The sequence below is a fragment of the Coloeus monedula genome, assembly GCF_965178545.1.
Source record: "Coloeus monedula genome assembly, chromosome: 13".
In the NCBI taxonomy this organism is placed as follows: Eukaryota; Metazoa; Chordata; class Aves; order Passeriformes; family Corvidae; genus Coloeus; species Coloeus monedula.
The window spans coordinates 15,533,892-15,561,062 of NC_138793.1; the positions used below are offsets into that span (position 1 = coordinate 15,533,892).

At 41.1% G+C, this 27,171-nt stretch overlaps 1 protein-coding gene across 2 annotated transcripts in view; it reads right to left on the minus strand.

The window, feature by feature from the left end:
• The window catches only part of MAF (MAF bZIP transcription factor), a 184,047-nt gene that overhangs the window by 146,145 nt on the left and 10,731 nt on the right, over positions 1 to 27,171 (minus strand). For both annotated transcript variants that reach the window (XM_082290058.1, XM_082290057.1), the window contains exon 2: positions 25,806 to 25,872. In XM_082290058.1, the coding sequence (XP_082146184.1) occupies positions 25,839 to 25,872 (34 nt within the window). In that variant the 3' untranslated portion in view covers positions 25,806 to 25,838. The remainder of the gene's footprint in view (positions 1 to 25,805; positions 25,873 to 27,171) is intronic.

Genomic DNA, 27,171 nt, shown 5'->3' on the forward strand with positions numbered 1-27,171 from the left:
CTAATGAGGAAGAATCAGTTGCCACCTCCAAAAAAAAGAAGCGAGAGCAGCTAAATCACGACGAAAACTTACAAGAGCAGCTTAGAAAAATGAGGGAGATGGAGTCGCTTTAGAGATGTGAATGAAAGTAAGAGGATTACGGAGTCCTCTTGAGGGGAGACATACTTGGCAGGGCTCACAAGATGGCACAAGTAATATCTTCTGTTGAGAACAATGAAAAGTTACAGGATTTCATGCCTAATGAGTACTTTCCAATTCTGGGAGTCCCTTTACCCTGAATTCTGCTTAGGTCTTGGTTCACCCCAGCTACTCCCCTCCCAGAGCCAGCAGCAGTGTTTTCTGCTCTTGCCATGTAAAACCTTTTGAACCCTGCTCGTAGGTGCAGAGAGCATCACTTACACAGTGGGGTACATATTGCTGCTGCACACCACTGTGTACCATGGCAGAAATCTCCTCCACAGCCAGCTTGCCAGCCTCGCCTTGGCATAGCCCCTGACTTTGACATATCAAAAATAGCAATATGAAAATTAAATATGAAATATTTTCATAGAAAAAATATTCCAAGCAAAGCAAAACAGAGCGACTCTTGGCTCCTTGTCCTTTAACATACATATTCAATGTGCAGGAAGCTAGGAAGAGCTATTCATGGGGCTGGCTTGTTTTTGTTGGTTTAGGTTTGGGGGGAGGGGGAGCATTTTCAATGCACGCTGCATCCTTCACAAATTTTAATAAGTGGTTTAAACCACAGTGATCCCTTCCCCCTCCCCCTTCCTCTTTTTTTTTTTTTTTTTTTTTTTTGAACAGTGTTTAATTTCTGCAAGGACATTTCACTTTAAAAGGAAGAAAGGGCTGCTCCATAAGAGCTGTGCAGTGCAAAGCTTTTTCTAGTCATTTCCAACAATATATTTTGGAACTGTTCCCAGTAAACAGGCCAGATTAGCTGCCTTTGGTTCACATTTTACATTGTTTGTAAGATAGGGGAGCTCTGAAAAGCAGACTCTGTCCATACTGTTTGGTTGCAATAAAGCTAATTCTATTCAGTCCTATAGCAGTATGATAGCACTTGTGTAGGATTTCCCTTCGCTTGCATATTTATAGGGTCTTGTAGAGCTCTGCTGTAGCTCAGTGCCAGCATGAAGAAATCAAGCTGTCAGTAGTTTCTATTTTTGTCCCTACCTATAGTTTCAGTAATGACAAGTGAGTGAGGCAACATATGCATTTCCCATCTACAGGAAAAAATTACTGTCTTCCTTCAGTGTCTTACATCTGTGCTACAACCTATTTTCCTAGGGCTTCAGATTATGTTAGCTGATAGATAACATGTATAAGCACTGGTCAAGTGCAGCTGATTCCAGATGCTACACTAGTTGAACCACAAGAGAAAAAGTTCCAATGATTCAAAATTCCTGGTGCTTTTCCCCTCTGCCCTTAAAAAGAAGAGAAAAAAAAATCCTTCCTGGGAAATAGCTGTTCTTGTATCACATCCTGGCTCCTATCATGCTTTGATCAGCACACACGTTCAAGCAAATGAGGATTCTCCTCCTAAGATTAAGGGAGCTGCTGATTGTATTTAATGTCCTCTTCTTGACCCCAGATAGTTAACTCATCACTGCAGCTTCTGGGGGAATTGTTTCAATGAGAGCAGATAATCCCAAAACCGAGCTGTGGTCAGCAGTGTGATGCCCCGCTGCTTTATCAGAGCAAATGGAAGGGATCTGGGACCAGGATCCAATGCTAACAGAGAGACAAGGTCTCCCAAAAGCTGCTTAATTATTAAGGCAATGCCTGCATCGTTCACAGTCTTCCCCCTTCTTCTCGTAAATACTAACCCTGCATTTACTAATGATCCAACCTTACCAGGGCATGGCCACCCATGAATGCTGCCAAATCCAGGCCAAAATTTGGGAAATGCTGCTTGTGAGCCCCAGCAGCTGGAAGATGCTGACTCTGAAGGCAGTGCCAGGGACGGCAGGCACCCACCCTTGCTCACAACTGCTTTGGCTTGACAGCATCAAGGCATTTACAGCCTCCGACATGACTGCATCAGGTCTTCAATGACAGCTAATAAAACGGAACTACACCCCACTGCTTTGAAAAGCAGCAGCTCAGAACTCCTTCAGAGATTAGACTTATTTAAATAAGAGAAAGACACTGGGCTTCAACAAAAGCTCATAAGGAAAATAGCCTGGCAAGTTTGATAACAAGGAAAACACTCTTTCATACTCTTCTTCCTCCCAGCTCCATCCTCTCCTTGCCTTCCCCACAGCCTAGAAAAGCAGATATTTATCCTGCACTTAGTGCCTGAAGGGGGCTGTGTTCACCTCAAAGTTCAACCTTTATCTGTGCTGCTTCTCCACCTGAAGTGACATTTTTTGTGCCATTCTGGGGCTCCAACACACCACAAGGAACAAGCAGAATTAAGATAGGAGGGGAGGGAGACAGGGGACAAAGTAAGAACTGTTGGGCTAGGTTGTAAATAAAAAGCAGACAAAATATGTTAAAAAATACAAGGCAGTGCTATAAATCCCTCTCTCCTGTGTGAGCCAAGCTACTGTGTTACAGAGCTGGAGGGGCTGTGAGACTTCCCGTTACTTTATAGTCCATGACGATCACCCTCTTACAGTGCCACAGTATAACAAGCAAATGTCCCGACTCCCAGGAAGCCGCTCATAAAAAGAGGCACTACAGCCTCTTACAGTGCTCCAAATAAGAGAAGCAAAAAGCAAAGATTCTCTTTTTTTAAAATTTTTTTCCCCCACCATAAACTTGTACTTATTTTGCTAATTTTGTTTTAATTGTGTGCTGGAGCAGAGGGTGTTGTAAGCTGGGGAGAAGGAGAGGGAGAGGAAGAGAAGGAGGGAGCCTGAGGCCAGGGAGCCTTCTTGCTTGTTAATACACAGGCAAAATGATATGCACATATACAGCTCCGAAAGCTACCATGGGGAGGGAAGGAACACAAAGGAGCCATTTATTGCCTGAAAACTGTCTCTGAACAAACCCATTGTGTTAAAGTAATACAAATTCACAACACCTTCCTGCCTCTTTTTCCATCTGGATCTGGGCTAGTTTGGGTAAAGGACCCTGCCACCTGGCACAAGCTCCAGAGCCTCAGACCCTGGCAGAGCTGTGATTGCTCAGCATCCTTGGAAGGTCCCCTCATAGGGACAAATGCCATGCTGATAGCATAGAGATGAGAGAGAGGGAGAAGGAAAAGAAGAGAGGGAATCATTTGGCTGGGAGACTTGTAAAAATCCATCAACTCATTTCTGGTCAGGCTGTGGGTTTATCGAGACAGGCAATTTAAATCCAAGAACCAGAAGGAGGTATCTTTTGATGCAACATTTTGTTCTTTTTCTGAATACAAAGTTATTCCAGGCAATGCAGTTGGCCTGAAATAGTTATCAGTTACAAAACCGGGACTGCTCCTATCTCCCCTCCTCGTGCAACGCAAAGAAGATCCTCCCGCTGAGCTCCAAAGTAGGGGAAAAGCTATTAATTAAAAATAATTCTCCACGTTAAGGCTTGCTGCCTAAAGCTCAGCTAATATTAAGGAAATTCCAGCCGTTCACTCCCTGCTGCTGGAGGCTTTTCTTTCTCTGTTTTGTTTTGCTAAGCTCTTTGAGAAGAAGGGGATATGGATATCGCCTCGACGGCTCTAACCCCTTGCATCTCCTCCCTGAAATTCAGGCTCTGCTCTTTCCCTCTTTGGGAAGGACCCAACCCATCAGATTGGGCCATCCCAGAAGGGAGAGCAGGTTTACTTTCTTTCCACCTTCTTTTCAGCTTGAGGTGAGGACAGGGGACATCCCCTGACTTTGGCCCACCCAGGTGTTCAGCACCAGTCAGATGAGGGAGCTTTCCCAGCTCACAGCAGGGCTGCCCCTCATCCCTGCTCCAGCCCCACACTCCTGCTGAGCACGATACCTGCCCCAAAATACCTGCCCCAAAATTTTCAAATCTCGTCCACACTCTCCTCAGCCGTGTTCAGGCACTGCTTCTTCATGAGGAACCGCTCCTGTGCAAATCCAAACCTGCTTCTCAGGCTGGAGTCCCATGGCTCTGCTGTCCTGACCCCTGGGACACAGGACCTCATGATATCAGCTAATACAGGAAAAGTATCTTTCAGTTCTGCTTTTTGGTGGCAATGTATTTCATCCCACTGATGTTAAATATCACAGAAAACTTCCAAAAACACTTTAAGAAACCTTTTACATTTTATCAGCTGCTGTCACAGTGTTTGGGAAATGTAGAAGGAGTACAAAAATGGAAATCTGAAGCAAAAAAAAACTAATCAAACTTCAAAAACATTCTTTTCTGTGCTGGGAAAGGGTTGAAATTCTATGTTTCCTTATGCCTAAGCACTATACAACTGCAGCAAACAGGCTGATTTTGACAGTGACAATACAACTGCAAAATTCCTGCCATTATATTATCTCAAAGCACATCTTGCACTATTATTTTCTTAACAGTTCCATACAGTTAAAAACATCCACTGCATTTCCATGATTTTTTTCTGGATTCATGTTTCATGTAAGAATCTTTTAGGGAAAGGACCCCCAAAAAATTGCTTTATCAAATTCTAACTTTTACCATTTCAAACTCCCTAATGCTGAAACTTGATGTACAAGCTGTCAGAACAAAAACCTCCTCTCCTCAGTGCACATATTTTGAGGCCATTACTTTCATTTTTCAAGCAACAACAACAACAAAAAGGAATACCTTCAGTATTTTTTATGATTCCCAACTTCTTTTTGAAGTTCCTTAAGCCTCAAAAAGGTTTATTTAAAACAATTTCTGCATTTTCAGGCAGTAAGTTTTTAGTGCCCATTTTTCAAGTACGCTTTTCTAAATATTCTTTTCTACTGACATAAATGTTAAGAGAAGGTAGTGATAAAGACAGTGTATGATGGGCAAAAGTATTTCATACACCACTGTGAATTTACATAGAGCTGTCAAATGTGTTATCCCAAAAAGGATTCCACTAGGACAGACAAATAACCTCTTCATTCTTGAGCATTAGTCTTACAAAGATGTGAATTTAGATCTTGATTCATTAACGTGTTAAGTCCATACTTAGGCACATACAGCTGAATCTTAAATCATAGAGGCTGGAGATCAAGTTAGTTTTGTATTTACATGGGGATTCTGGTCCAAAAAACCTGCAGAGCTAGCACTGAAAGAACAAATCATCCATCATATCCATGCTTTCTTTCAAAATCATGACTGCACCACAGTGCCAACACACATGCAGCAAGTCCAGATTAACATATTCCCATGGGAATTTCTGTAGGGATCTAAGTACAGATTACCTGGAGTTGGCTATGAATCTCTATTCACTGGTGACACAGGTTTCATACTGAGTAGGCACCTCAGAGAAGGAAAGTGGTGCTTTAAGCTGTGGCAACTTATTTCTGCTGACTTTCAGCAGTGGAGATGATGTAGCCTATGACACTGATCCCTTACACTACCATTGCCACTGCCCCTTTTGCAGAGAAGATTACTCTCTGTACTATTGCTACTGTGCAAATCCATTATAAATACTGCTTAAATTCATCAATAGCATTCAAACATATTTTTCAGCCAGTCATGTGAACCGTACTCTTGATTTTCTAAGTTCTCCTCCTTCCCTTAAAACGGAGTGTTTACCCAGCCTGAATTCACACACATTCACACTGAGTGTCTCAGTGAGTAATTCAGGTTGTTCCGTGGGCCACATCGATTCATCAGCAAAACCTTAAAGTGAGCTATTTTGAGCCAAAAAACACAGGATGTTTTACTTGAACTGCACAAGCAGCATCTTTCCCAAAACCCCAGCTGAAAGATGCAGCGCTGCCTGTGAGCAGAGGACTAGCAGTCATGCAGCTCCTTTCTCACTTGTCTTTCATGGGAAGTTCATCCCAAAGGCCTGCAAGAGAAATTACTGACTACGATACTACTGCCTGTTCCACATTATTTATACTGCAATAAATACAAATCAAACACCACTTTTGATGTAAAAGCTACCAATTGAGAATTTCACTTCCGCGTGAGGCTGCTTCCATTTCCTACAGTGATATTAATTTCTAATTTTTCCTCCTGTCTCTGCAATTACTTTTTAAGCTTCTCTATTTCACTTCATAAATCCCACTCGTAAGACTGCAAGTCACCTAGATGCCATCTACTGAAAAACAGAGTGATGGAAAGTCTGAATAATACACCGAGTCGGGGTTATAGATGCTACATTTTGACACATTCAGAGGCATAAAGTTGGGGGGAACAGATTAATAATTACTTTACCTGAAACTAAATCAGTTGTTCATTATAGGCCTGACCACAGGCTGAAGCTGGTTCTATAAATACCTTGGTTTGGTCTGATCTAATACAAACACACTGGGTATGCAAATATTCCACACTCCAACGGCAAGATGCTTTTTCTGATAGTTCCTGCTTTAGCATGTCAATCTGAAACCTTGATTGCTTTTCTCACACTTCTTTGGATGAAAGGACATAAACAGCTATGAAAACCAGTTCTTTAATATGCTACTCTTCAATTCAATTCAAACATACACTTATTGCAAAAAGAACAACATGAACTGAGAAAAAAAAAAAAAAAACTAAACAGAATGGAGAGCACCATAATGTAATAGCAAATGCAAAGCAATTTTCATTCCTGGATCCTGGAGGATGCATGTACAGAGCAATTTTTCTACTATACAGCAAAAAAGGGATGAGGGGGAGGAGCACATGGGGACTGCTTATGAAGGACTGCTTTTTAACTCAAATACTACATTTTTGCAAGCTTTTAAAAACCACTGCTAATAATTTATATTTGGTGTGATAGAGAGTGTACACTTAATATTGCAGAGGACAAAAAGGTCCTAAATCTTTCTGGCTTGGATTCTTTGACCTCGAGAAGTTTAGTCTGAAAACATTTGTTACATGATGAAAAGCTTTGTGAGAATGCTAATAACATTCTTAAAGGGTTAATGATGCCTAACTGATTGGCACTAAAAACTAGATTTCATTTGGTATAGTGACAGGGAAACTCTGCCACCAGGAGTATACGTTCATGCCCACATTATTATAGGACAATTTAGATCATCTTATTTTAAATTTCATGGCTCTGTAACATAGATGTAAATCAAAGTCAGTGAGGCAAGTGATGATTTTTCCATAGTGAGATTTTTATAGTCTTGATCTTGAAAATATGCTTTGGGCCCAAGCTGTCTATCAAAATCCTTTGAATTAGCCAAAGGAGTTTGTGTTGCTGCTAGTGTACAATTAGAATCAGAAAACAAAAGCAGAAAGCTTTCAAAATGAGGCATGTCCCATCATTTTTAAGATCTGGGCTATACTAACAATTACTATTTATAAAAGAGCTGGAAACATGAGCTGTTCAGGTCCAGTAACATGAGAATATTGAAAAGGAGACATTTCAAACTGAAATCCTGGATACACCTAGGAGACTTCAGCAAATATCATATGGTGCTAGTGTGGCTAAAGCACTGCAAAGGAATACTTGTGTTTATTTTGTGTACATGTATAGAGGCATATGTGTCTGTGTATACCTGCACATATAATTTGCTATTGAAGGATTTCAAGTATTTAATTGCATGATTGAGGCACACAGATTCAGTCATATCCAAGCAATTCTTTACTTCAATAAACACACTGTGCACTTGACATATTGGTTGCCTGCTTTTTTATACCTGATTTATCCATCACTTCCATTTCCAGATTTGACTTATTGGTCAACTCCTTTTTAACGTTTGATGTATTGGTCATTTTCTTTTCAAAATTTGATTAAAGTACATCACACAAGTCCTTTCAGTTTTGTTTCTAAATATTATACATATATCTGAAATGTACATTTAAAATCTTAATTCCAAAACTTTCTTGATTAATAATTCATCTCTTCTTATCTTGGGATAGTCTTCCTTATATGCCAGCATAATCTGAATTAGATGAAACAAGCAATTACAGTGGACATAAAATACAGTAAATGTAGCTTTACAATAAATTGCTCTCTGTGAAGCTTGAAAGAGAGTCTGGAGATTTAATAGAAAGCATTAACACAAAATAAGGAAAATTTGAGTTCTAGTTTCAACATTTTTATGCTCTAGAGTTACATGCTGCAAAGGCAAACAAAAGAGAATTCGTGCTGTGCATCTCCGAATGCCCTGGGGATACCAGAGAGGGAATTTCAATGTAAAAACTTTGTTTGTCAGGAAAAAAGGCACAGGGACAAATCTTAGTGGGAAAAAGACAGATGCAGAGCTCCAGAAAGGGCTCCCTGGTCTGAGTTCAACACCCACTCAAGCCAGAACCAGGTGCAAGATCAAACTTCAAACAGGACAAGAACCTGATGGAGTTACAGACTCTACAGTGAAAGCAATGAAAGCAGGGAAGTGGGCCTGGACTTTCTGGCCAAGCTCCAGCACAGGTAAATAAATTTTACCTAACTAAATTCTCTCTGCACCCTCACGTTTGTTATCCACTTCCTAATCTGCCCCAACCTGGGGGCAGGGTTGTTTTAGACAGCCAGACAGCTGCTGGGTTCCACTCGTGCATGAAAGGCACCATATCCATCCATATCTTATCTGCCTCACAGGGCTGTTGTGAGGGCTATTTAATAAATATTTGGAAAGATGAAAGACACCCAGGAAGTGCAAAGCACTATTATTTCACACTCACCTCTGAGCAGATCTCTAGATAAACTGTACGACCTGGGAATTCAAAGAGTTCCATGAGTGGATTTCAGAATTAGCCCTGCAAATGGTCCCATCCTGCCCAGGGCTGAGCAACTCCTAGGAGGAGCTGAGCACCAACACCCCCCCTGAGAAATGGACCCCCAGAGAAATGGACAGTGCTCCTCATGCACCAGGAGATGCTCACAAAACAGGGTTGCTTTTGAGCGATATTCATTTGTGCCTTAAGACACTTCTACGTTTTTGCTAGGAGCTCATGACAACCACCACCAAAGTCAGAAGAAGATTTTCTACTGGGTTTGTTGAAAGTTTGATTTAATCCTGAAAGGAGAAATGGAAGGAGCAGCGTGCAGCAGGCAGGACTGACTCTGAGGTCTTATGCAGTTTCCTTCTATCTACAAGGCTAAAAGAAAGAAGAAGGGAAGAGAGAGACAGGAATATGACCTGGAGATGCCAGGATCAAAGTGAGGATGTATGTCCCTACCTCTGGCCCTGCCAAATAAATAAAATAGTAATAATAAAACTGGCAGTAAGGAGTAAAAACCCGACAGTTGCTACAACACCTTGCTGTTACAATGTAGGGAGATGTCCTTTCTGACCTCTCCCAGGACATTTTCTGGCAGGAACAATTAGTCTTAGGTATAAGACAGAGCTCTCCACTAAGGTCAATCTGTGCTGCACTTGGCATTTCATCTCTATCAACCATCAACACAAGGAAGGAAGCTGGCCTTGGATGGCCTCATCCCCTTGGTTTCTCTTGATATCAAAAAACCACCTTGACACTTAAAAAATAAAATGCAGGCTCTCAGTTTTTAATGAGCTTCCTTAAAAAGATCTGACCTCAGGGCTGCCAGAGCCTGGTGCAAGAAGGTGCCAGGATGTCCCCATTGGGCATGGCTGTTCCTATAGTGGTCCATGACCCTTCCCTCAGTTGGGTCCTTCCCTGTGCTGGCTGCAGATCACTGTGGGTCAGTGCTCCCAGGAAGCACTTTTCCTACAAAAATGCATCTGTGCATCTGTGCATCTATGCATTGCCTTTGGATGTACATCTCCTGGATATCATGAGTCCAAGCATGATGATCACAGATCCTTCCAAAGCCCATGGAAACCATGGAAAAGAAGGGTTGAGCAGGAACCCTTATGACGTGACAGATCATACCCCAGAAAGCTGCATCTTGGCTGGTTACTCATCTGCTTCCTCGTGTGACTGAGTGTAGCATCACTTCATGGACAATGAGAAAGCAGAGAAAGCTATTTAAATCTATACTTTCCCATATTCAGTTATTAAGCTGCAAATAGGCAGCAATTACCAAAACATACTTGGGATGGACAAAATGTTACCATTTCTTTTATCATCCAAAACTCATCGAGTGTTTGATTTCCGTTCTTTTTTGGTTGTTGGTTGGCTGGGGTTTTTTGTGTGTTTTGAAATATGGTAATACAATTATATTACTCATCCTTTGGACAAAACAGAGATTTCAGAATAGCTCAATAAATCCATGTGCTTCTGTATATTAAAATCTAGTGTAGCACCACAAAAGCATGCAAAGAATTTGTCAGTTCTTTTCTAGAAAAACTCAAAGGAGAAGTTGCCTGCTTCCCACAGCCAGGTACCTTGAATTTGGTGAGACCTAATTACTCATTTCCCATAAAGTAGAGCAGCCCATTTCCTGGCCCCATAAAGGTCTGAGTGAAGGCAAACCACTCCCACCAAAGGTCTTCAACCTGAGGGCTCAGAAGACACCACGAGATAAAAGACAGTCCTACGCCTCAGAAGATGGGGTCCATAACCACGTGTGAGAGAGCAGGCAGATTTCAAAGGGAGGGGTAGTTTCAGCAGCAAAGGCCTCTGGATATTCACTGACCTTTTTTCGTATGTCTAAAATGATCTTGATCTCCCTAATTTTCATATGAATCCAGTAATGACTTCCTGTCCTCCTCAACCACTCCAAAAGTCAATGTTACGCTGTCCAAGACAAACTACCCTCTCAAGAGGAATTAGGAAAAGACTTGTGCCTCAAGTGACTTATATTCAGCCCCCTCTTACTTTCCCAGCAGAGCTTCCCCTCTCTTTTCCACTCTGCCAGCGTTTCCCACGCAGCAGAAATCCACATGTGAACAATTCACACAGCAGGGAGCCAGTTCTCACACCAGTAAATGCCAAACCCTCCAGAGCCCTTCAAACAAACACGGCACTGTTTGCATCCTGCACTTGCTGAAATGTGAAATGGACCTGATACCTTGGGTTTCGTCTGCTGGCTTCTCTCTGAGACAACGTTTCAAGACAAACAGGTTACATGTGGCTGCAGCGTGGAAGTGGTTTCAGTGAGGTTTCTATACAACCCAGTTCCCACCACGGCTTGGAGAACACCCTTCAGATTTAGAGGTGTCTGGTGCTGGTGTGGGTGGCTCGGACAAAAGACAGGATCTCATTTGTGCTGACTGGGCTTCCAAGAAGTGGTTCACCACGTACACTGCACTGCAATAGCTTACTGTGCTTCCAGCAGAGAAATGCAGCATCAGAGCCATCGACTGTCCCCACCCACATGTCAGTGGAGCTCTGAACATGCTGCCACGGGAAACTACAAAATTACCCTTTCCAAAACTGGACATAGCTTACCCTGTCGCTTGGAAAAAACAAACAAACAAACAAACAAACAAAAAATACCAAATCCAACCCACGCCACCCACAAAAAAATCCAAACAACCCCCCCACCATTGCAGCTTTTGTTTCTCGCTCTGTTCACCTATTGCTGCACACAGGGCATCTAGATCTAGAGGAAAACAAGGAACAGATGTTGGGTGATTGAAAAACTTGAGCCTTCCATTGTTTTATTGACTTGTCACCACAGAGAAATTTGCTTTAATTTACTTTAAAAGTAAACGACTTGATCTTCATAAAACTAGTGGCAAGTCACAGTTCTTAATGAGGACGTTAAACAAGGATTCTGTTTAACAACCAGAGGCACCAATTCCAAATGCAATACCTATTTGAACAGACACATCTATCTTCTCTTTTGAAACACCCTGTTTTATTTTCAAGATGTTCAACATACCCAGGGAAAAAAAAGAAGCCTTTGAGCCCTTGAAAGCCTATGCAAAATCTTAAGCGTTCTTTTTCCCCCTTCATGATACTTGGTTGTACCAGATTGTACCAAGTAACTTCCTTTTTTTTCTTCTTCTTTATTCCTGAATGAAGTAATTCATATCTAAATAGAGACCTTTTGAACTCTACTGGCTTCGAGATAATCTACAATGTAACTGAGGAAAAATGTGAAAGAAGGAAAAAATGCCAAGAGTTCAGGGACTTAAAATCAGGCAAAGACCTTCAACTTTTTTCAATATAAACTACCAGCTACTGCCACTCCTGTGTGAAAGCTGTGATGTTTTTGAGAGATTAAATTCATGTCCCCAGACCCAAACTCCAGTATTGCCAGTCCAAATCAAACATCACTGATGAATGTCAATGGGAATGGTGTCTCCTGGTACTGGAAAAGGAAAGGTCTTCCAGTCACCTCACAACCTGCACGGAGGATCCCTTCCCACCACAGTCATGAATTCACCCATGGAAGCAGCCAGCCTGTGAGGCAGGAGGTCTTCAGGGATGGCAAATGAAAATATCTCCTCCACAAAGAGATAATACAGAGTTTTCAGAGGCTAGAGAACAGACTGTTGCCCTTATCACCTTCATATGTCCTCACTACAAAAAGAAAATTTACTCTGTATCTCCTAATCCAAATATGTTCCCAGAGTCTGGCTGCAACGGGCCCCAGTTGAAGGCTGTATGAAGGTTCATGACTTTTTCCCAGTCTTTCTTTATACTACAAAATTCATAAAACTGTGCAAGAAATTTCAATTCCACCTTTTTGGAAGCAATTTGCAGTTTATGACTTACAGCTCGAGTGACAGCTGAGTTTTCTACCAGCTAAATAGGCCACATTCTCTGCCTTGCTCCCTAGTTTTGTACAGAAGACCTGGAGGAAGACAAAGTAATGGTGGACCAAGATGTACAAAGATGCCTGAGTGATCTCTTCTTCTACAAAAGCAGCTGGTGCTGCTCTGAGGAAGAGACTGTGAGACCTGGTGGTGGGCAGGAGCCCTGGGAGAGGGAAAGAGTAGAAAACCCAGGGCATGGAAGCTCCGCTGCCACTAACACACCCTGCTATTGTCCTGCACTGGTGCCTTATGGCTAATGGGAAAAGCAGGGCTTAAATGGACATCCATGCACTTGGGAACCTAATCTCTTTCCACATCACACCCTCCAAAGGTTGGGTGCTTTCACAAGAGTGACCCTCACCACAGCATTCAGCTAGAACAGATGTGAGCTACTGTAGCACAGAGGTGCAGAGCCCTTTCACATATGTTCAGGGAGAGAGGGAAGGATAAAGAAAGAAACAACAGATCCATGTTTGAAGTGACAGAGTGGAGTGGAGCGTGGGCAGTGGGAAGTGCCCATGTGGCCAAGATCCTTCCCAACACCAGCACTTGCCCAGGCTCTGGTTCAGCACAGCCACAGCACCAATACTGGAGCACCACTTTCCCTGGGATTCAAAGGAAACGGCTCTCATTATCACAAGCCCTTCTCCCTGCAGCTCCCTGGAAGTCTCTCATCCAGGCACAGACAAGCCCTCAGCAAACACCAGTAGCCTGAGAAAAGCTGAGCCCAAGGTGTTAACGGCTGTGACTATAATGCAGTTAATTTAATTGGGTTGTCCATCCTTGATATTTGCAAAGACCCTTTTAAATGTTAAAACCTTTTTTAAACAACTGAGTTATTATTTTCTCCTGAACTTCATTTCCATTTTAATGCTGATGTTCACTTTCTTTTGCAAATCGAGTGAAGGTAAAACTCTTCCTATAATATACCATCCTTTTGAAAAACTTATTTCCTTTTGGTGCAGTTTCAAACAGATAGAGCTGTAATGGCCAAAATAAATTTTATCCAGAAATACAGAAAGCTAAAAGTTAAGCTTAACTTATAAACCTTTTTTAAGAGAGACAAAATCATGCCAGCCTTATCACCATGACAGTCACAGTTGTTTAGATTTATTATGCAATGGTAATCAGGCTATACAATAAATTCGCTATAGTAATGCATTAATCACTTTGCGAAGAAAAATGAACTACTGAAAGGAAGACAATACACTTCTCTCTCCTTTCTCATGGTAAGAACTGGTCCCTAACTCTGTTCTTTAAGGAGGGAAACATATATTTTCTCTTCTGCTGCTACCTCTACGACTTGAGCCAAAGGCTCAGCAAGGTCACTCTCATTTTGCTTTCTACATAACAGAGTTCTGTGAATATTTCTTAACAAGATCTTCCTTTAGAGCTAGAAAATACGTGGGGTAAAATATCTACTTGACTTGTTTGCTGCTTTCCCTGATTCTGCATACACTCTCAATGTGTACAGAAGGTTAATCCTTTTAGATGAGACAACTTTTTAAGTTGATGAGGTGGATCACTGTGGGCATATGGATGTCCAAACCAGTTTTATAATAAAGGGGGTGTACACAATGCAAAGCAGAGGTAGAACCTCAAAGAAGAAAGAGATATTTGTGTCATAAAGGGACATTCTTATCTTCCCCTCAAATAAGTATATTATGAGTATGAGCACTCCAACAATCACCCTTCAAAATCTGTCACATTTTGCCTCCAGAACTGGTACCTGGTCTGTCTGAGTGAGGTGGCAGTGCGTGCACATCCAATAGCACCTTTCAAGACAGGGTTTGGTTAAGACTTCTGTTAGGAAGCCAAAATCCTATAAAATTTAAATCCACCTCCAGGAGATGCTGCCTGGTATTCTGCCATGCAGATTAATCCCACTGCAGAGCAATTTGTGCCAGCACATCTGAAAAGAAAAGTCCCTGGGGAATATTTACTCCCAAGTAAATACTTTTGGTTTGTTCCAGCATATCTTCCCACCAACCTCCCAGGGAAGGCAGTGGAAGTCAATGAGAGAAACAGAATTATAAGGTTCTGTTTCCCCTCAGTTTTTTTTCTAAGAAGCAAAGAGAATCTTCATTGAAAGAGTGCAAAACATATTTTTCAACTTTTAAAAAAGCAACTTAGAGCCAAGAGCAAAGTCCGTGCAGATCGCTGAAGTTGGTTGCTCACCTGTGGCATTTTGGGGCAAACTTCCTTCTGTTAAAATGGAAAATCTGGATTTACCCAAACTGGAGCTGAGCAGCAATACCAGCACAGGGAAAGGTGGTGTGCAGATGGCTGTAGCTTCTCAGCTGCTATTGAAATTCATGAAACCTGTAGGTCAGATTATGCACACAGCACCTTGAAGGTACACCCCAAGGTGTTACCTACAACCACAGAGGCTGAATCCTATTTCCCATTCTTACTTTCATATACAAAATTATAAAATGTTAAAACACATTTCCTAAAGCCTGTCATTACACTCTGGCTGCACATTGCACTACAGTATTCCTTTTACCAGGGTAAATTCACAGGGAGGCTGCAGTTAACACTCCCAGGTAAAGAAATGCTCTGTACCCTCCATCCTGCAAAAGACAGAATATCAGAGTGAGAATTAAATTATTCCCCTTTCAGACGCTGTAAAGCCTCCAGGCAGCATCCTCACAGTCCTTTTCAACACAGGTAAATTGAATTCCAGCAAGTTTACTGTATGCAGACTCTTCAGACAAGATATTAAATAACAATGTCATGACCATAACCTATAAAGAAAGACTAGAAAACGTGGAGCTGTTTAGTCTAGAGAAAAGGACGCTGCTGCAAGCCATAACAACAGCCTTCAAATATGCAAAGGGTCAGAGCAAAGAGGAAAGGAATGGGCTGTCCTCGATGTCGGGACACGAGGGACCTGAGCTGTTTGTTAGACAAGGAGAGATGCTTTTGAGAAGGGGCGGTGGTGAAGGTCTGCCAGGGAGGCTCTGTGAAGGTGTCACGCTCTCCATGGGGGGCTTCAACAGCAAGTTATGCAAATATCCATCAGGGATAATGTAAGCCTGCCTGACCCTGCCTCATGGTGAAGGGATGGATTACATCACCTCCTGAGATTCCTTGTAACCCTGTTTCACTTATGATTTTATATGGTCAAGCCCCCAAGGGTAATTTGCCCCACTGCCCAGGCTTTTCCCTTATCTGCCCAGGGCTGGTGGTTCTTCTCACCAGCCAATTACTTGATTTGGGATCTGCTCATGTAAGAGAAAAGGCTGATGTTTGCAGGGCAGCCAGGCAGCAGCATGTGCTTACACTGCTCAGATCCATCACCTAATTCTTACGGAAATAAGCAAAGGGTGGCTGGTGTAGGAATGCAAGAATTTGGGCCAAAGTTTGAGGGTTGCTTTTAGATAAATTTTTCTAATAATATGCAAATAATTCTAAAGTTTTGTGTGGATATGCCTGCCATCTTCAAAGATATTTGTCTTTCTGCTGTTTGAGGGAAAGTCTGGACAGGACCTGCTGCTCGGCTTCCCTACATCCCTGCTCTTGGAAGGGAGGCGGTGGGCATGGGACGGGCAGCAGTGTAAACATCCTGCATCCAGGTCCTTTCCCTGCTCACTCCCTGAACTGCAGGTGTGTAAGGAATCTCTGCTGGCCACATCCCTGCAGCTTTGGGAAGAGCTGGGACTGCTCCACAGAGGCCACAGCGAGGGATCCTGTTGGAAGCAAAATAATCTGTTCCCCTGGTAGCAGCACCCATGGGCATCACAGGAGGACCCGACCCCGGGCAGATCTAAACACCGGCGCTGCTGAAGGAAAGCCTTGCAAAAGGCAGCTCCTAAATCCATGCAAGGCTGCAAAGCCCCCCAAAATGAGGCACAGGGGACTGAGTGGGGATATGCTGCCAAGGAGCAGTGAGTCTCCAGATGCGTGATGGTGACAAACACTTTCTGACAGGCAGAGTTTGCTGTGGTGGAGGAAGAGGAGAGTTTTGGGTTTGAGTCTTGTTTCCTTGAATTAAATTATTTCAATAAATATTTTTTTTTAAATAGTAAAAAAAGTGAATCAATTGCTCTTCCACTTTAGCCTTCCCAGTTCATTTCCTTGCAAACTTTTTTCTGTCATACATGCCATGACAACCCATAATCTAAAGCTTTTTGGTGCATTCTCTCGCCAAACTTGAATTTTCATATGGCAAATTAAATTAACTTCCTTGATTGCAAACTGGGAAAACTAAAAATACGTAATAAATTGCAGGAAATGCTTAAAGGGATACTATATCAATAAATAATCCTTGCACTTAATCTGAAAACCATTAGGTAGTTGGAGTGATGACTGATTTAACACTACCCATTTAGAGCACCTGAGATAATGTGTTATTTAAACTCAAGAGTTTATATTAGATACAATTCAGACAAAAACATTCATTTGGAAATAATTGTATAACTTGAGGGATTTTTTCCTATTCTTTTTTAAAAATGATTTAATTAAAAACACTAGATGAAATAAATGTTTTAGGCAACTAGCAACAAAATGGGAAAATACCATGTGTTTGGAGTTTTAGTGCCCTCTGAGTGCTGGAATTTATTTGCAGCAAGCAGAAAATAGACAGCAAGCATAAAAATTCAGCAGATTCCCACTAGTAAAATTATTTATCAAGCTAACAAGGGAGGAACCCTTCTAGTAGCAACAAGCCAGCAAGGAAAAGACGTGCCTTTATATTTTACCTTTGGGTTAGCACACCAGTAAAAATGCCAACTGACAAGCACTTCACATAAACATTTCTTTCTAAATGAGCTGCCTTGTTAGAAAAAAATCTAAGCAAAGGAGCAGTACAGTCAACAGACAGAAAAACCCCAGGATGAATACTACATTGCTGCATATTACAGGAAAATATAAATAAAGACATAAAAATAATGTTGATGCATAAATGACTTTAATGAATTAACACTTCATTTTGCATTTAAATTAACTACTTGGGCTATAAATCTATCTTAGCTTCAATCCTTCCAAGAAAGAATACATGTCAGTTATCTATTATTTACATCTTTCTTACCTCTGGAACTAAACGTATGCACTCACACTCACAAAAAAGAAAGAAGTGTGAAATATGTGTGTGTGTGTATTCATTCACTGTGCTGTTGTTAGAACTGTGCTACTCAAGCCCCATTGCAATATTTATCGTATACTTATTTTACGACTGAAGCCCTGAAGTAGGTTTTACAGTTCAGTTTAACGATACCAAACTTTGATTATAAATTATAAGTGGCTTTATTGCAGCCTGAAGAGGCAAAAAATTTGGAGACACTTGATTGCCTGATCCCAATTAAATTTTAAAGAAATAGTAAAGCGACACACATTGGCTGAATAGCTGAGCTCCAAGGAGCACTGCAAATTACTCCTGCCGGCTGTGCAGAGGGGCTATACCCTCCCAGGACTTCTTTGCTAGAATGAACATTTGACAATTGTCAGCAAGCTTTAAAATAAAACCAAACTAAACAAAAGAAAACAAAACAAAACCAAAAAAAAAAAAAATCCCAAGGATGGTTCTCAAGCATTATTATTTTCATTGCGGAAAAAAATAGCTCATGGGAGGGTAGGGGGCAAGATCAGACTCAGCATTTCAGCTGGTTCTGTAACTCAGGAAGTAAAACCTGCCACAGTTGTTGACAAAGAGAGAAAAAAAAAGGAAAGGAAAGTTTTATGCTAAATGGAGCAATCAGAGGGAAGCACAGATTGGAGCAGCATTTTTTGACTGATCTCAGATGGTTTTCTGGACACAGTTGTAAGACAGACCCCGTATTACTCACTCAGGACTCCAAAGTCAGGCAAGAAAGACAGGGGAAGGTGGAGATCAAAAAAACCAAATTACTGAAAAAAAAAGTCTGTTTAGAGCTTTTGCTCCCCTCAAAGCCTGACATTCATCTCGCCTCTGCAGCAGCTCACAATGCAGAGAGGGAATGTAGTGTCTCCCACTCCCTGCTCCAGCACCCCAGGCTGCTGCTCCAGCCAGCCCTGAGCATTGCTGGGGCTGAGGGAGAAAGTCTCCAGCTCTGAAATTCCACCCCGGGGCCCGATCCTGCATTCTTTGCACACCCAAGTCCTCCAAAAACAATGGGATTTTTGGATGTGCGGGAAATGCTGAAGTGAGCTGGTATTTGTTAGCTGCTGATAGATTACATTAATATGAATATTTGTCTGTAGGGGACAAACACTTTTGAGAAGTGAGTGCAACATTATGGGCAAAACATCAGCAATAATAACAAAAAAGGATAGAGAGAAGCATCATTGATGTAAACCATGAAATAAATAATATATGTCAACTTTTATGTTTCTTGCCTTTGATCTGGGTACAGCTGACATTAAGTCCAGGAACTGATACCTTTTTAGCTGAGAAGACACAAGATGTCAAGTTATATTTTTTAATGTAAGGCCAACACATGAAAACAAAGCTAAAGGAGTCGAAGAAGTGAGCATAACAAAAAACACAGAGATTATCTCTTGTCATGGGAAATAAAATGATGGGAGTTTCCACGGAAGCTGAGTGGTTAATATAATGCTGTCTTCACTTTGCCATTCGCTCCTTATTAGAATATCATTTGGGCCCAAGTAATATGGGAAGAGATTGTTCCTGAGCACAGCAAGGGAGTGCCGTGGGTAGAGCCACTGCAGAATGAGGACTACAAGATGTACTTACGCGCTTATTCCTCATTCCCTGCCTGCCTCTCATTTTAACTCTCTTGCAAAGACATTTGAAAGTGGAAGCTGTTTGGAAGCATACATAAAAGCATCCATTAAAAGGCATTACATTAAAACTCCATTGGATCCTGCCCCAGTGATACAGAGGCAAGTTGGAACATCACCACAGATCCCAGGGAAGTTACTCCTGCCTCGGCTTTGATGGCATCAAGTAAATCTGGTCTTTGTTTTATTTTCTTGTTTGCTTTTTACTAGCACCAGCCCTCTGGCATGGGACTAAACCCAGAGCCTCTCCATCAAGCTCCCCTATGCTCCTGAGAATTTACACCAGGTAATAGGAAGCAGAATTTGGCCCTAAATATCTACACTGGAGCTGAAATTGGGTTAGTAGGTTGTTCCCATCCACACTTACAGCTGTTGCTGGCTAAAACCACAGCCAGAAAATTGTAGACAGGCAAGAGAAATGCCACCTCTGGTTTCCTCCTCTTTAAAATGCGCACCTCTCCACTGGGAAATTGCCCTTCCTCTGGGAGACTCCGGATGTGCTGCCGTGCACCCCTCTCCTTTACAGCCTGGCCCCGTTAAGATTGCCAGGCCTTCACCTCCCCTTTCCTAAATTTAGCCTGGGCCTGAATCTTGGTGCCTTCTCCGGGCTGTGCCGCCGCAGAAGGGCTGGGCAGCCTGGCCCGGCTGTCAATAACCTGGCACAAAGGCCCTGCACAACGCCGAGCCGCGATTTAATTACCTATCACCGCTAACAAAAGCTCTCTTTATTTTGATTAACTTTGAGGGAACAAGGTTCCCCACCATCAGAGTGTGCCTAAGTAATTACGCAGTACAGACTAATATGCCTGAAAACACAAAAAGAGGGGGAGTAGGGAGAGGGGAGAGAAGAAAGGGAAGACATGAGCTCAGCCTTACTTCCCAATTTAAACCAGGAATGACCTCAGGGTCAATTTTTCAGAGTATCTCAGATCAATTCAATTCTCACCTCCGCTGCCTACCTGCTAGCAAATGAACTTACTGTGCCTTCCAATAGACAGAAATGACTAAAAGGAAATCGCATTTAGCTGCATCTGAATAACCATGGTTATTAGATGGTGTGTGCAGAGGAAAAATTACCATTTCCCTTCTCCTTCTCCTCCTTGTGATTGTCATTCTCACCTCACTGATGATTAAGATGTAGGATGCTCTCACAGATTGTTAATTAGGTGTTAATATCTGCAAGGGGCCACAGCAAGCTCCAACACCTGAGGTCATTTCTCAGAAGTCAGGCTGTCTCCGGTGACAATACCTGTAATTCCCATAGCTAGTTTGATTCCCACTCAACAGCTGGAGCTAGTGTTTCTTTCATGTCTGGTTTCATTTCCTATCTGAAATTATATGAGTGCTAATATCTTTATTATCTTTCCCATAGAAGTGCAATGCTGGAGCATGGCACAGCGTGTTGTTCATAGGCTTTCTTTCCTTTTTCTTTTTTCTCACAGCATTTTCAAAACATTTCAAGCAAAAATCTTTATAGTTAGCAAATTTACAGCTGAGGACTCCATTATGGTTCAGGAGGGGTAGAAGGTAGGAGGGAAACAATAATAATTTGGGGATGGAAGAAAAGAAAAGCTGCACAACTGCTGAATGATAATGGCTCAAACCTTGGGAAAAAAAAGGTAATGGCAGGAAGGGGAGGAATTACAAGGACAGTGTGACCTCTGCTTGTCTTGCAGGTGCACAGGAGCTATTCCACATATGTGTGTGTACATAGAGGTATTAAAGATATATTGTCTTTAAGAGAGAGAGGGGGCACATAACTGATTTTGCCTACATTTTGGCACATTCAAAATCAGGGTGAAGTTATGTGCAATTCAGAAAATTGGCACCTCCCAAAGCATCTGATCTTTGTAATCCTGGCCTGGTGCACTCAGGAGACTAAATTCCCATCCCAGTAGAAATGGTGCGTGGGACTTGGGCAACACCAGTGATTTCTCATCCCAGAGTATGAAGTAAGGTAAATGACAAGTACTTCAATAAACCAGTTTTCATTAAAGGGCTTCAAGGAACATTACAGCTATTTTTTAACTCCCACAAAAGCCTAGAAGGTAAGAATTAATTTTCTAGGTTTGTAACTGTGTAAACTGAGATATAAGGAGATCAACAGTAACAGACCTTTAGAAGAAACCTGAGATAACAAGTTTGAAGTGCTTCAGTATTTTGCTGAATCTAGAATCAAATAAGTGGGTCAAAGTCTCACAAGTGAGTCAGACTGTGACTCCCAGCTCCTGGTTTCTTCACTCTCTAAACATTGTGACTATATGTGGAGCCTGAGAAGTAATTTTATATGTGGGATGTTAAATCAGTACTTTTCCTGTCTCATCAATCTCCTGTATTTTGGTACAGTGCGAATCATTTGGTAAGTGGCACAAATTAGAAAACTCAGGAGAGATGCTAAAAATATTACTTTTTTTTTTTTAATGCTTAAAATCCTTTATTAGAACTAAACAACAGCAAGAGCGACATCATCAGAAAATACTTTAGAGCTTACTCTAAACACAGGGAAAGGTATTACATTGACTTTCCTGAGAATTTTAGGGGAGTAAAAGCTGTTACATATGGCATATACTTTCTCTTCACTCATAAAGATTCTAGACATTTTCATACTTCAAATTCATAGGAATGAGCTAGAAAGACATTTGGGGCATTATAAAGTCCTGCTTTTTTTAAACACTTGAGGACTTTTTTTTTTTTTTTTACCTATGTAAAATGATCTGTAAATTGTATGAAATATGTTTGGGGAGAGGAAAAGGAGGGAGAGAGGTTACTATGAATTTTAAAATCAAGAATAACATATTGCATCCCATTTGATAAAAAAATATTCTCATTTAGGCTTAATACAGCACATCTGCTTGAAAAATACATACAAGGCTCCCATTGACTGCTGCAGGAAGTTTGCCAATAATATTTCATGGAAGTTATCTTGATATCAGCCTCGAAAAATAAAGACATTTTACAGAGAGTGTTAATTCAACAACCTAAAGTTAAAAATAACTCTCTCATGCACAAAGAAATTTGATTGTTTTTACAGTTCTTAGCTTTAATTTTCAGTTTTATCAGATGTAAAGTCTAGGAATAAAAACAAGATCTAATTTGCAGTGAAGTTGGACAGTTTGATATCACAGGCCATGGCCATGAAAAAAGAAATTATGTCATGAACAGCAGACAGACTCAACTGCACATCAAAAATGTGCGTGAATAGTATGAGAATGCAAAAGGTGCTGCACAAAACACAAATCTCTTTTAAAAATGCATGTGCAAATGCAGGAGTAGCAGTGAAAAGTAAGTAAATGTGTATTTTCAGAGTGCCATGATTTCCCCTGTGTGAAAGGTCTTAGAAGCAAACTGGAAAAGGAACGGAAAATACATTTCTGCTCTTTACTGCTCCTTATTCTCCCCTTAGTTTAGGTCTCACCCATATGGGGAAATTAGGAAGTAAACTATACTGCAGTGCTATTCATTGCCTGGATGGACATTCCTACTCTAGAATAAGAGTAGATTTTCCTGGTTAATCTATTTTTTTTTTTTTTAAAGCAGTTTAGCTGTACTGGAGAGGGGGGAAATCCACCCTTACTCCCAAATAAGAACATCCATCCAGGGAATTCACAGCTTAGCTACCTCTGTATGAGTTCAGATTTTGCCTTTTATTGGTACAACCTCCCCTGTAGATATTCCCAGTGTGGTGGAAGTGCAGATCCCAGGAATTCAAGGGAGATTTTTCCAAAGCCTGCAGTGGGGCTAGAAGCCCACCCAGGATCTCTCCTCTCACCTGGGATGTAGGTAGGATGCAGTTTAGATCCCAGGGTCCATCGTTGCCTCATCCTGCCCTTGGAGCTCTAAAATGTCCTTCAGAGCCTCTTTCAAAACTGAAACATTGTTACACACAGTGATAAAAAACCAACAGATTTTTTTCTTGCCCTTTTTAAGAGAAAGCCCGGCTACAGTTTTTCATGTCAGAAGCAAATTCTACTATCCAACATCATCATGCTGATCAGGAAATAGAGGGCTATTTTATTCCTGTTGGTTCTGTGACACTGGAGGATGAAAAAGCTCTTCTGCACCAAATAAAATACACTGAGGCACAGTGAAATACACCTGGGGTTATGCATGTATTGTAAGGGATGTTATCTGGTGCTGCTGGGATCTGGAATAAGACAAAACAACACCCTTGGAAAATAACAGTTGCTTTGTAAAACACCACAATGGACCCTTCATGGTATTTTATGGGGTAGAAACTGATTTTGTTGCTGGTATAACAGTGAATATCATAAACACAAAATTCATCCTGCAGCACTTGCTCTGAAAACTCTCAGCAGTCCCACTAGGATGGAGGACATGGAGTGACACCACCACTGACCTCCACCACTCCTGCTGCTGCCTGAACTGCCAGAGACATTATGGTGAGAACCTCTTAACCAGCAACCACCAAATATTCCAGTCACACTCATGGAATAAGTGGCCTTGAAATCCTAAAAGTTTGCCAGAAATAATATTATTTCTTCAAAGGAGCCAAGTTAGTAAGTCAGACCATGGAGGCTACTGTCCACTACTATAAATGTACAGCCTTAAATTCCCCCAGCCAAGCCACCTCCATGAATATCAAGTGAGCTCTCCTCCAGACAGCGTGGAGGATCGGAGTTTTCATATCTAAGCTTATTATTCCTAATATCACAGAGACACTTCCCTGAATTGTCCTTCTCCTGCCCAAATTCCCCATCTGACCAGATGTCTTTCCCTCTCTTGCTTTCACCTGTCAATCATGTTCACAGCTGAAATTTGATTTCTCTCCCACAAGTAACCTTAGATGAAATATTACCATAGGGGTCAGAACCATCTGAACCTTACCATAAAAGTTTGTTAACTCTTCCAAGACCCAAGATTTTTTTATTTGCTTAAAAGTAACAGATTTTGCTGTTGGTTGTTTTGGGGTTTTGTTTTGTCTATAATATGTAAAAATATAACCACAAAATACTGAAGGAAGACACAAGGAATTTTCCCAGAGAACAGCAGGCTAAGCAAGTCTTGAGATCACAAGTGCTGATAGGGGAAAAAGATTTCCTTTTTTACTATATGGATAAAATGTGTTATCACTTATTATATCACTTATTTATATAAATCTAATAGTCACATACATGAATTACAGGAAGCATGGCAAGTCTTCCTATGAGATTATTGAAATTAGAAGTGTTTCCCTAGGAGCAAGTTGATGAAATGCGCTGCACCTTCGCAATTAAAATACACACTTCATGTATTTACTTCAGCTGAATAACAGCTTGGCTCTATTCTTCAAAAAAAGCATATTGCACTCTAAGTTTTCACAAAAAAAACCCCAAACAAATGGTCCAGTTTCCCTCTCCTTTACAGTGGTGAAAAACAAACAAAAAAAGCAATGCAGGCAAAACCCTACCCAGGGTGTTCCTCAGGGAAGTAAGAGGAGTATCAGACTTAAAATGAAGGTCCTTTAGTGCTCCTTGAGAAAACTATTCCTACAGCCCATACACCATCAAAAACTCCTCTCAGTTTCATTTAATGTACAGGCTAGAGCACCAATTACATTTTCCTCACCCTCATTTAAATTTTAAATAACAAATCTGTTACTTGAATTTATTTGCAAAATTAGCAAATATATCTGTTTTTTTTAATTTATTATTTACATTTCTTTTAAAAGATTAAAAAAATAAATCTATTATTTAAACAAGCTTAATTCAATGAGCTAATAAAATTCAGCTGTTTCTAACAGCACTTAACCATTGATCAAAGCGTGGCAGGCTGTACGGCAGCCTGTGTTCTTAACTAAAATAGGAGGTTTTATAAAAAAAGTCACACAGGAATCTGTCATTGCATCCTTGGTGCTCATTTAACCCACTTAGTATTTTTATAGTCAAGGTCAATAAAAATCAGATTCCATGGGAAAAAAAATAAAGTGCCTGTTTGAGTCTAGCAGGGGAAGGGATTGAAAGTTTTAATTCCCACATTTTCATTAGCAGCATATTTTTTAGTCAATGTTGACAGATTGAATGAACATGAATTTCCAGAGGAAAGCAGTGCTGTGAATTAAACTCTATTGTAACTTGTAAGTACTGAAGTCATCTAACACAGACTCATGATTTTCATCAAGATCTGAGGGAGATCTTCAGAAGACCCATCCTTAATCCCTGTAGCTGGTGTCTGAACGCTATCATTTGAAGAAAAAGAAAGAAAACATTTGCAAAGGATTATATATGAGTTGTGGGACACAGGAGAGCTGCCTGGCTGACAAAAGTACAAAGCCCCATCATTGCAAGTGGTTCTTGTAGGCACCTGAAAGTCAGCCTCACCCAAAAGCCCAGGAAACTGCACCACAGCCTGTCACCGGCTCCCCGGGGCTGAGCAAAAAGCACCATCTTAGCAGCAGAAAACAAAGCAGTGAAATTACCACCCCTGCTGAAATATGTCAAATTGCTAATGAAGAGGAAAACGTACCTTTTTTTTTTTGACCTCGGGTAACAGGGATTTTCACATCACCGTTGTAGATGATTCTCTCGGGTACCTAATTTAGTAAATATATTAAAATAAACTATTATTAAAAGGAATATTTAACGTTGTAAAGCCTGTCTGTTGTGCCACTATGGTACAGAATAGGACCTTTTATATGCAAATCCTAAATTAAATTTAGAAAGTCTCTTGTACTGTTTATTAACTCTGACTGAGTGAAGAAGAAATGAACACAGTTTGAAGTGAAACATTTCTAGCTCACACATCTAGTATTTACTTCACATTAGTAACAGGAGATTCTTACTGACAAATTACCTTAAAAACACGTATTTTTGCCTCACCAGTGAATATCAGTTTCTAAGATCTGAAAGCATGTAGCTTTCTGTATTTCTTTCTTAGCGATCGTTATTAGCTGCACTAATGTAATTGGCAAAATAATAATCAATTTTTGTACACACTCCATTATTTTCAAGACAGTAGTTTAATAACAAAAGCAGAGCTGTCATTTCTCCCTGCAGTTACTCACACTGTACAAATTCATCCTGTCAACACATATTTAAAATCTAATTTAAAAAAAAAAAAAATTCAACATTGAGTGAATCTTTGTACAATAAGTGAGATAAGTCAGTGAGTCAATCCACATTCCTTAAATATGGATATTTTGTTGTGTCCCTTACAGTCAACTTTCTCTCCCTGAGTGTGCACACGCAGGCATACACATATATTTCCTATGAAGCGCCTGCAGGAATGCTTGAGCTCCAGCCATTTATTGTAACCGTGCAGCATAATCAGAGCAAGTCTGATCAACTTGAATAAAAAAGAAAAAAGGCAAGACAACCTATAGGTGCTTTTCCAGCATTTTGATTCCACATTAGCTCTGCAGATCTGAAAACAAAAGTGGGCGGCATGTTTAGAGCCAGCTGAATGATCCCTGTCCCACATCCCACCCAAAGCTCCCCACTTGAAAGAACCCCCTCACTGAAAGGACCCCACATGCCACTGAAAAAGATGTTGCCTTTTTGTTTTGTTTTGTTTTTCAGGATTTTTTTAATTTTTTTTTTTTTTTTTTTTTTTTGAGAAAGGGGACAGTGCTTCCATAAATGCAATACTTGGCACCTGGCCCGGGATCTCTAAAAGCAAATGACTCCTGTGGACCTTTGGTGTCATTTTCCTCAGGACGACCTCTCCTTTCATGCCAATCGGTTAATTCATCCTGTTATTAATGCAGGAGGTTGAGGGGAACAGGTACTCAAGCCTCACACCTGAGGAGCATCTAGAAACTGATGTGGTCAGCCTGCTTTTAGTCTTTGCTGCGGCCATCCCTGCCCTAAGCCCACAGCCATTCCCAGCACAG